This window comes from Sceloporus occidentalis, unplaced genomic scaffold (genome assembly GCF_023333645.1).
Source record: "Sceloporus occidentalis isolate IW3139 unplaced genomic scaffold, rSceOcc1.0.p SCAF_33, whole genome shotgun sequence".
Lineage (NCBI taxonomy): Eukaryota > Metazoa > Chordata > Lepidosauria > Squamata > Phrynosomatidae > Sceloporus > Sceloporus occidentalis.
In genome coordinates this window covers 3,441,175-3,453,010 of record NW_028317013.1, presented here as the reverse complement: position 1 = coordinate 3,453,010, position 11,836 = coordinate 3,441,175, and the positions used below count along the sequence as shown (strand labels likewise).

Genomic DNA, 11,836 nt, shown 5'->3' with positions numbered 1-11,836 from the left:
TTCTTAGGTGTGGCTGTGATCACTCATTTATTTCAAAAGTACAAGCAACTTTCAAAATAACACATACATTTACCCTAGACTTGAATATAATATTACAGTGAATTGTATATCATACCATGGTTGCCCTTGGAAACCTAAAAAACATCCTCATTAAATATTAACATATTGCCAAGCACCAGGTTACACAAATATCCTAACAGCCATTCTAGGTTAAAATGTTATTCTGATGCACATATCCTTTGTTTCCATTAATGGTTAAATAAATAACCTGCAGCATGACTCTTAACTTGTTTTTGTGTCTTTCCTATCCTAGAGCTGCACTTTTATGAGGCTTACAAAACACTACATTAAAAGTTATTACGCGTGATGTTTTTTTGTGTTTATACTGAATGTTATATAAACCAGCTAATTTTTTTATTTTGGCATCTTAACCTAGTGTATCTATCTATCTATCTATCTATCTATCCATCTATCTATCTATCTATCCATCTATCTATCTATATATCTATTGTGTATACGTACCTACACATTTTTAATGTAATGTAATTTTTTCATAATGTAATGTTGTAATATATAGTTTATTCTTCATGGCAACACCTAAAAACTAATGTTATGTTAGCAAATTCAAAAATTGTTCCAAAACGTGGAAGCTTCAGAATAGCTCACATAGTTGTTACTCACAAAGGTTCTGTTTTACACAGCATCATTTGACAGCTTATTAAAATTATTTTGCTCTCCAAGAAGCATCTCATTGTCAGCAGTTAATCAAAGATCAATTTAACTTGCAGCCATTAGAATTATTCAAAACATTTAAACCTAACATAGATAATTTGAGGCCTTTCGAAAACATCTGAATACTTATTTGTGAGGATACATTTGGAAGACTTGAGTATGTACAATTATTATGACTTTGTAACTGGGAAATTAATGTTTTTTTCTATATTATTGTGTTTCCATACTAGCAAAACCTTATATTATGTTTTCTTTATTTGACTGATGCTCAGTTTCACTTGCTTGTATTATGTTCTTGCAGATGGTTTTTCTCTGAAGACAAACTGATCTTGAAGGTTCACGAGTGGCCTACTGGACCTGGCGTCCTCATGGCCTCTGGGGTCGCAGCATGGCTACCCTTTGCAAGGGCAGCCGCTATTGGCTGGATGCCAGTGGCCAACTGTCCTATGCCACTGGCGCCAGCAGACAAGAACAAAAGGCAGGATGAACTAATAATTCTCAATGTTAGTGGGCGTCGATTCCAGACATGGAGAACTACCTTGGAGAGGTACCCAGACACCCTTCTTGGAAGCACAGAGAAGGACTTCTTTTTTAACGAGGAGACCAAGGAATACTTTTTTGACCGTGATCCAGAAGTGTTCAGAAGCATCCTAAACTTTTACAGAACTGGCAAGCTGCACTACCCTAGATATGAATGCATCTCTGCCTATGATGAAGAGCTGTCTTTCTATGGGATTTTGCCTGAAATCATAGGGGACTGTTGCTACGAAGAATACAAAGATAGAAAACGAGAAAATGCAGAGAGGCTAATGGATGATAATGAATTTGAGCACAGTCAAGAAGCCATGCCCTCTCTTAATTTGCGTGAGACAATGTGGCGAGCCTTTGAAAATCCCCATACCAGCACTTTAGCCTTAGTCTTCTACTATGTAACTGGCTTCTTTATTGCTGTGTCGGTGATCACAAATGTTGTTGAGACTGTTCCATGTGGACTTGTGCCAGGTAACAAGGAACTGCCCTGTGGAGAGCGGTACGATGTAGCCTTCTTTTGCCTGGACACTGCCTGTGTCATGATATTTACAGTAGAGTATCTCTTGAGACTCTTTGCAGCCCCCAGTCGGTACAGGTTCATGAGAAGCGTCATGAGTATCATTGATGTGGTAGCCATCATGCCATACTACATTGGCTTGGTAATGACCAACAACGAGGATGTGAGCGGCGCTTTTGTCACTCTGCGGGTTTTCCGAGTGTTCAGGATTTTCAAGTTCTCACGCCACTCCCAGGGTTTACGGATTCTTGGATACACCCTGAAGAGCTGTGCCTCTGAACTGGGATTCCTCCTCTTCTCCCTGACCATGGCAATCATCATCTTTGCCACTGTGATGTTTTACGCAGAAAAAGGGTCATCTTCCAGCAAGTTCACAAGTATCCCGGCTTCCTTTTGGTACACCATTGTTACTATGACAACTCTTGGGTAAGTGTATTTTTTTTTAACTATATTTTTTCAACTTAAAAATATATTGCGTTTCTGGAACCTTTCACTTTCATTTCCTTCAGGTAATTTTTTCCACTCTTATGCAATGACATTTAATGACACTCCTAAGGGATTTCCAAATGCATTTTTCTTTTTTCTCTAAGCTGCTTACAGAGACACACAAAATCAATTAGAGTAGATAGTGGTGTGGTAAAACAACAGATTATTATTATGCGGATTCTACACGTGCATTACTTCTACCTGCTTCCACGATTAGCCAGCAGTTGATGAGATGAAGGTGACTTTTTACGTGATGTCTTGGGAGTTTGGTAGTCCTGTTTGTGCATTAAACAGTGTGCCATTAACTTGCATAAGGGAAACAAATGGCATGATGAATATTACCCAATTAACCTTATAGGTACAGAAACGAAAGGGTATAAGGGAAGAAAAAAATGTCTGCCACTGATGCTTTCTGTGACTGCATATAATCCTTTTATGTGAAGAAAATCTCAAATCCCCTCATTTCTGTTTACATTTTTCTACCACCCCCTTTCCCATTGAGTATCGCATCCTAGCAACAGAACTTGTAAACAGCAGTAGCTCGCCGATATCTGATCCAATTTTCAAGTCATTGGGATACACAGAGATGTCTGTAGACTGTAAGGAAATAATCCGAGACAAATGCACATTTATAATATGTTATTTTTTTTAAATACAGTGTACTATAGGACATAAAAAAATGTGGATATTGTATAATATGTGTAGGGGACAGCTCACGCATGGGGCGGCAATGACAGTTTCACACAGGTTTCCAACGTAAATGCGTGTTTATTTAGATGTTGTAATCACAGAGCACCTTGTAAACAAAACAAACTATAAGCCTGTCCGGCTCTAACTAAACAGCAGGATACCTCTCTAGCAGCCTAAGGTCTGACGCAAAGCAAAGTAACCAGTTTCGTATGGGGTAAAGCTTCATACCTGGTGGGCTGCAGCGCTGGCTGTAGCTGCTCCTTCATTCAGTGTCTCCCTCCCTCTGAAAACCTAACAGCCCTTTCTTTTAAGGCCTCCTCCCCAGTAACGAGCTTAGGAAGCCTCACCTGAGAGCACCTGGGTTTGCTACCAGGCCTGGCTGAGGTAACCAGGTGAGACATATATCCCATCAACCACTCTCCCATACACTTTACCACATATGGTATGGTATATTATGGTATTTTTCTATAAAGTAAGTTCAGTAAAAGGCCTTTGTAGAAATGTATGACTTTTTAAGCCATGTGTGTATATGTATATATATATATATACCATTACATAAGTTATGGTGGGTAAAGGTGATGGAAAACCTTCCATTTAAATTTAAGGGGTAGTAGAAATATTATTAAACACTCATCTACAGACACCAGAAAGCCAGAAGGCTTGTTTTTTCCTCAGAAAACTCATGGTGCTGCCACAACCACAAGGGATTCTGGGTAGGCGCATGCAAATAAGGTTAACAATTATCACCTTTGCCTCTATATCCACTTTATACATGGATCCCTTGAAAGTAATTGCCCGCTGTACAAGACAGCCTTTAGACAAAACTCGGGAAGAGGTGCAATAGCCAGATCACCACTCATGGACAGCTGTTTCATCAAGCCTAAACTATTAAGCCAGTATCACAACCTCATGCTGACGAGTCCCTTCTGGCTTGTCTGGTGTCTGTAGATGATTGTTTAATAATACTTCTAGTACCATATATATATATATATATCCTCTGGAATGCCCTCCCCCGGTCTATCTGTCTCTCCCCCCTCCCTTTATTTCTTTCAAAAAATCCCTCAAGACCCACTTCTTTAAGGATGCTTACAACATAACACACTAACGCCCTCCCATATTCCTTTAGCTCACCTTTCCTAGTCCCTCTCCTGCAATACTTTTACCAATTGTACAGCGCTACGGAATTTGATGGTGCTATATAAAACAATAAATAATAATAATATATATATATATATAAACTTCTGCAATTAGCACTCAGTTTGAAAGGGTTGTGAGGCAGTCACATAGGTTAGGTTAGGCTAAACCTTGGTCAGTTCTACAGATCAATGGTCGTTCAGGAGTGGTCCTCTGATCTCAGCAACCAGTTTTCTGACTACTGCCAAAAGTGAGATTATGGGACAAGGACTTAAAAACGTCACTGCTAGTGATAAACGGAACATTGGGAGTTGGGTTGTCATTCTCAAGGTTGTTAAAACGTATGAATAATGCTGGAATAATAAAGAACAGATATTAGATGGTGAGTAATGTTACAGACTAATTAGGGCAGTGGATCCTCAAGATTTTTACATTGGGGTACATATATACATAGGTCCTTTGAATAAGGTATTTATAGCTCAGTGAAAACCAGTGTATTGACGGATATGGTTGGTTTTGTTAAGAACTTTGTATCATATATTCCTACTACTTTAAGGTTATTTGCTAAAAATAATTCAATAGATTTTTAACATCTCCTTTTTTGTATACATTTCTCTGTCATTAAACTTGTAGCGATTATATGCTGCATCATCTGCAATTAGTGGCCTTTGTTGTTCTGGGTCTGAATTTCCATGCCAGACAAAAGCAGTGTAAATAAATAAAATATTCAATTTTCAAAAACAGGCAAATTTGCTTTATATGTTTTATCCAAACTAAAAGAAAACTAGCCATTATTATTGGAAAAAGTAAAGTTACAAGCGGTGTACCCAAAAGTAAAAATTTTATATAAAGAAAAACACGTTATGGGTAATTTAAAGTGCAAGAAACCCAGGAGCTAGCCTTGTTTCAAGAAAAAATGGGGTAAGATATATAAAAGTAGATAATGACAAATGACCGTTTATGCAGATTTGAAGATATAGCTACCTGTGTTGCAATAAAATTATCATAATTACACAATAACATTCTCGATTTTTCGTATATTCAAAGCCCTATCTTTTGTCAAAATATATAGATGTGGCCTATATAAAAAAGTTAACTAACTCCTAAGTAACAAACCATTTTTTGTTTCTTTTTTATCATTTTTTCTATGTTTCCGTCTTAGCCCCTGGCCACTTTCTAATTGCACAGAAGTCACAGAGAAAATCCATAGAAAAGAATTTCATGAAACCAAGAGGCAGTTAAACTAAAGTTATCTTATTGAAGTGATTTAATACATATTGAATTGAGCAATGATAGGTAAATTTTAGTCATATGTTTACATGGAAAATTGCATTTTATCCATTGTAAGGTTATAGTGAGATTTATTAATATTTAATCTGTTGACGTTAAACATAATGATCACCATTTTTCCTAATGTTCCAATTTTACTTTCTATTATGTTGCATAGCACAATAAGCAAAGAAGCCTGTATATCATTGGGATATTAATCTCAGATCAGATGCTGAAGAGCGTTTGATGAAGCAATATTCCCATACAAACTTTAAATATTAGATTTTACAAAGAGCATCCTTAATTTTATTGCAGGTTCATTGAAGATGAATGGAAAGGATGGCTTTTCAATAGGCTCTCATCACATAGAGACTAATACAAACAGAATATAAATTTATTCGAGATGGATTCTGATCTCTTGAATCAACAGCTGTAGGGCCAAGATAAGTGGTATAAGACATGGATATTCCGTTTCCAGGTTCGAACATCATTCTGCGCCCGGCATCCAGTAATTGCCTTATCTCCATAAAGTCCTTGCAGTCAAGTAAAAGGCTAAAGTCTGCATAAAGTATATTATAGTACCTTATCACATAAATGCCTTTTGAGAAAAAAAAATGTTCAACAGCTCTCTTCAGAGTCATATCAGCTTGGCTACACAATTAATAGAGCCTCTGTATGGAATAGAATTGAAAGGGCATTCCAAGCCCACATGGCCATCTATTGATGTGCCAGATATCACTTTGCACACCAGATATGATTAGTTATAATTCAAAAGTGATAATTCCAATATACATCTTCATAAACATGGTGAGGTCCAATCCATTTATATCCAAAAATGCCAAATGGTGGTATCATAACTGCAAACATACCTCTCAGATGTGCCAATCTGAAGAATGTGTTTATAAACGTAATTGCCCTCAACCACATCGCTACCAACACCCTTTAAACCAGTTGACCTTCTTTGGCTATTTCAAATTTAGGGGTTATGACCTTCTAAAGGTTCATAGAATTCGTATTTTCGTCTTTCCTGGATTTTTCAATAATACAATTTAATTATAAATTATATAAGCATATACAGTTGTTTGTAAACTAGCTTTATAATATTCCCTTTCATACATATATTTTTCTTATTTGTGTGCTATATATTCATATTTTTTATATCACATTGAAAACAAAATATATATATATATACATTTTTTTAGTATGTAGGTTTGTATGGCATCGTTTGTTCCCACATTCTCTTAGCACAAGTCATATTTAAATTACTTTTGATATGCATATAAATGTTTGTGTATTTTAGGCCAGTTTACCAAACCTTTTCTGTGATCTATGGGGGGGAAAAAAGTCTGAAAAATCAACTAGAAGCCTAGGTTCCTTTGCCCCATTACACAAGGATATATACATATGCGATATTGTCAATCTAGGCTAGCTCATGTGAATTAGCTGCATAAATCTAGGTAAAAGGAAGCATCTCTAGAGGTAGAAAGCAATCACTGTAAAATATTGTTTCACTGGATTTTAGATAACTATATTATAGAGTGGAAACCTGAGTTGAATGAACGCTTTTTTGTAAAGTGGCACTTGAGAACATTCTAGATTCTTCTGACGCATTTAACTTACCACATGCATGCACCATCCTAGGGCCTGGCACAACCACCCTGAAACGTACCTTTGTGGCCATGTGTCTTATGCTTTGTGCTGAGATATAATATCTCTGAGTAAGGATGCCGTAGAGGATGGGCCAGAATGCAGCCTTCACCATGAAACTTAAATTTGACTATTATTTTTAGTGAGAAGAATTTATCTTAATAAGTACATGCGGCAAGATTGTATTTAATTGAAAATTATACTACTTAGAATTACTTATTTCTTATGATATAATAGTTTTCCTATTAAATGTTAAATTGTACTTTTTACAATAAAATGTTGCATGATGTAAAATCAGCCTCATGACAAGAAATCTGAAAAGAATAGACAAATGCTGTTGGACAACATTCAGTTCTGTAACAAGTCAATATTAAATCTATTTCTTTTAAGTTCTGGGCTAATCCTAGGAGTCAGGTTGCCATGGTTTCATTTTACTACTGATACCCACATTTAGTGGGAATATATTGATCTTTATGGGTACGGGCCTTCTGGGCTTCTTAAAAAATAATGGTTGATCGTAAATGTTGCACATAGATTTGTCCAGCTCTGCTACTTATATATTTCTGGGTTAGTTGGTGGCAAGGGAGGTCACATTATCATCTAGACTTACTACATCAGAGAACACCCCAGACAGCATTTATTATTTATTGAGGCCTGAGGAGCAGTGCTTCAATAAGAAGTGTAAGAAGCCAAATGTGCCAAAGTAAAGGCCATAATGGATCACTGGACCACTGAATCTTCAACTTCTGGGGCTACACTCCAAAAGGGATACGTGAAACTTACCGTGATACCAAATAGCCTGAGGGAGAGACCCCCTACGAAGAGAGGAACCTCTGGGGTGTTCAAGAGAATTCAGGAGCAATGTTCCATCTAATTTTTCTTAGTTGGCGTGCGCAGAAAATTTCTCTTGCGCAAAAATTTTCACAGAGCAAAAATTTTGTGCGCACAATATCCGCGCCGCATAAAGTTTCCAAAAAATTATAATTTTTTTCTTTTTTGGGAAAAACTGTTGTGCGCACAATTTTTGGACGTGTGCGCTCTCTAAAAAAGCTATGTGCGCGCGCACAAGCGCACAGCTTAGAGGGAACACTTTTCAGGAGCCTACTTTGCCCACTGAAAAACCAAGCATGTGGCTCCACAATTTTTCTTGTCTGCAACATAATCTGTGTCAAAATAAAATTGTTACTGGAAAAAAAAATAATGGATCACACTTTGCCTGAAGCAGAATAGAAAAAATGGGATACCTTTGTTTACCTCTGCTATTGAGGAATAATACAAGAAAACATATTTCCTTTGTTGACAATTTTTTTCTCAATGATCCTCCTATATGATCAGGAGATGACAGAGTAAAAAAATATTCTTAAATACATAATAGCTAGCAATTCCAAATGGTACGTATTACAGCAAACTCATTTATGCTAGTGACACAGAACAGGAAAAGGCTTGAAATACACTTTCAATTCAACCATAACCCAATGGATTTTAAGTACATTTCACTACAGTCTTCCCTAGGTCTTTAGAGACCTACTCCTGTCTGGTTCACTGCTAGCTGTGAATTCTCAGAAGATTAACTCCTTTTCTATGTAGTTGCTCAGCAAATATTTAGCTATTATTTTATATTTCGGCCTTTTTGCACGAATAAATACAGGCTGTATTTATAATGGTAAGGTTTTTTTTTTAGGTATCACAAAATAATGACTAAATGTTATGTAAATGTATGTAATTCATTGGAGGAAAGTCTAAGCCATGTTAGAAACATTAGTATCGATACCCAAATGAGATAATGAGACTGTGTTCCTTTAATGAGGCATTTAATAGATTTCTCTAATAACTATACCTTTCTAGTCATTTTAGCAGACCTTCCAAGATAACAACAGGATCAGAGGCTGTGTGTGTGCTATGAACATTTGAAACAGTTATGAGAAAAAAAATATATTACTCCTAATCATGGCTTTATTAATACAACCATTCAAACGATATACTGAAACTTATTCTTCCCAGTTTAATTGGCATGTAAAAGACGGATTATTATATGGAAAGTGCTACATTGCCCGTTTGAGATTACTGCTTAAAGAGTAAAGCAGGTGTTTGTTAAAATGTACAATGCTATGAAACATATCACCAAGAGAGCTGTAGTCACTCCCAGAAATGTATCCACCTGTTGTCCCCTAAATCACGTCCAGCAGCAGTCAGCATGCACACAACAGAATATAGCATATTTATCCACAGAAACATCTGGGAGGGGCCTCCCATGGTGTGAGCAGATAGTCTGTGTACATTTCAACCTACATTTTTACAAGTGACCCCCCACACTTCCCCCACAGGAGGAACCATGGCCCAAATGCCCAGGCTGAATGTGGGCAAGTGCTCATGTGTATGCATAGTTCAGGGGGGGGCTGTGTCTGGGCCAGCAAGGTAGTTCTGTCACAATCATCAAACCGTCCCAGTCATTTGCGATAGGTCAAGTCTCTGCAGTAAGCAGTTCTAGGTAGATATTGAAACACCCACTCTTGAAACATGTGGGATGTTTATGATTTTTTAACTAAACAGATATATATGGGACCTGGCCAAAGGTGCTCTGAGACTCTGTTAGTATATTCAATCTTAGGGCACAGAAGAAATGTTTTCTCATACCCAGTTACCTATAGGTTCCTCCTATTATCTTCTAGCTTCTATACTATCTTCATTAAACCACCCCAGTCATTCACAACAGGTCAGGTCTCTGCAGTAAGCAGTTCTAGATAGAGATTGAAACATCCACTCTTGAAACACGTGGCGTGTTTATGATTTTTTCACGTAACGGATCTATATCTGGGACCTTGCCAAAGGTCCTCTGAGACTCTGTTTTAGTAACTTTAATCAGAGAAGAAGTGTTTTTTCATACACAGTTACCTATAGGTTCCTCCTACTATCTTCTAGCTTTCTCCCTACTCTCGTCTCACAACCGCCCCTATATTTAGAAAACCACTATCCCAATTTCAGCTGCATTCCCATGGGGGGGGGGTTGGATGGGAAACCAAACCTGGTAAGTTACCAGGTAGGCAAATCCTGCAGGTGAAACATAATGAACCAAATTCAAGGCTGGACATAAGTCACATATATGTTAATAGTAATCCTGGCATAGATTGCAATGGCAAAAATAAAATTAAAATCTGATATATTGTCCCAGATTCGTGAAATGAGATAAAATGTATCACTCTTATTCTTTCCCTCTGGCATCTGTGTGAGGATTACCTGTGATAGATTTTCCTTCAGCAATAAATACAGCCCAGTAGCTTTTGTCTAATATATTGAGCTGGATTCAATGCTAGAGAAAACCTGAATACCTATTAGTAATTGAATACCCACTCTTCCAAAGGCTGCAACATATAAATAGGTATTTAATTATCTATAGGTTTTCTGTTCACAATTTTGTCTAGCACTGAATTTAGGCCATTATGGGAAATATGTTCAACCACGTTGTGTGCACTGAAGAAATGTATTTGTTCTGGATGTTTAGCTATTCAGTACTTATTTCATTTAAATTGTCTTATTTCTTTAATGAAAGTGTAATTAAACTCTTAAAATATAAAAGTGTATAACTTATCCAAAAATTTTAAATGTTAAATATGTCTCTTCCACTTCCTCCCTAAATTGATACTTTGCTATTTTCTTCTAAGACATTCAGGTTGGGGAAATAATTATATAATCTGCATTTAAAGCCAGAACAACCCATATCAGACATGACCAGTCTCACTCAACAAATTTCCCAATATGCACAGTGAATCTAGGAGTAAGGACGATTGCTTTTGGGAATGCTTTTTGTAACATTCAATTTATGGTGCAAAAATGGTAGCTGAACAAAAGGCTACTTTTGCTAGAAATGGAAATACCCTAGGGATAATACGAAATAATAAAACATGAAGTAAATAATCACTTTCTTAGTGAAGAAAGAACAAACCTGTACAAGAGCCGGAACACCCTGCTTCAGTTTAGGAGCACTGTGGTTAAAATTCCAAAATTCCAATTAGTAAAAGATGAATTCTTTATGGTAACATTTTTATGATTTTTTTCCTCTAACCTGACATTGAAAAAAAAAAATATATAATATATGATTGTCAGCAAGTTAGTAAACTTAGTCATTAAGTTTGTAGATCAAGAGAAACACACACACAGAGACACTGCTTTTGAAGCATAGAATCCATGCAAATTGGACTCCAAAATACATTTAGCACGAAAACGTTTTAATTCCAGGATGTTTCAATGACTCTCAGTTGTGTGTGCGCCCTAGGGACACAATACCACTGCAATAAACACCTAATATGATCAAATTAAATAATGCTGAAATTTTGCTGCTTATGTAGATAAATATTATTTGTTTTCAACTGACTGTAGTTAAGCTTAATTAAAAATTTCTGCAGGTAGGCAGCAGTTCCTGATTTTTGTTAACACTATATGAAATAACAAGACAGTTTGTGGATAACAGAATCCTTCATAACTACTAACCTATGTTTAGTACTTATGTACTAAAACAAGAAATAGTTTACATAAACTTTACAGATTTATACTGAGATAAAATAGTTTACATGTGAAAACAGGCCTGTGTGTCCTGTTTATTGCATTTTAACTAGAAACTACCTCTCTATACATAGTTGATTTCAAATATGACCAAAGAGAAGACACTTTACCCGCCTATGTAATGTACCCAGAGACAGGCCCAGACTGCTCATCTGGCATACTGGGCTATAGCAAGTGGTAGGGAAAAACTTTTGATATTCTATCATTTTAATGATAGGGAAGACGGTTGATACAAAAGGATAAGAGGACAATGGGGAAAATAATGGCGCTGTT

General features: G+C 36.6%; 1 protein-coding gene across 2 annotated transcripts in view; it reads left to right on the top strand.

Annotated features, from left to right (window-relative positions):
* The first annotated feature begins 1,100 nt into the window (after window positions 1–1,100).
* LOC149298345 (A-type voltage-gated potassium channel KCND3-like) overlaps window positions 1,101–11,836 on the top strand; it is a 190,044-nt gene continuing 179,308 nt past the window's right edge. For both annotated transcript variants that reach the window (XM_089487472.1, XM_089487471.1), the window contains exon 1: window positions 1,101–2,206. In XM_089487472.1, the coding sequence (XP_089343598.1) occupies window positions 1,101–2,206 (1,106 nt within the window). The remainder of the gene's footprint in view (window positions 2,207–11,836) is intronic.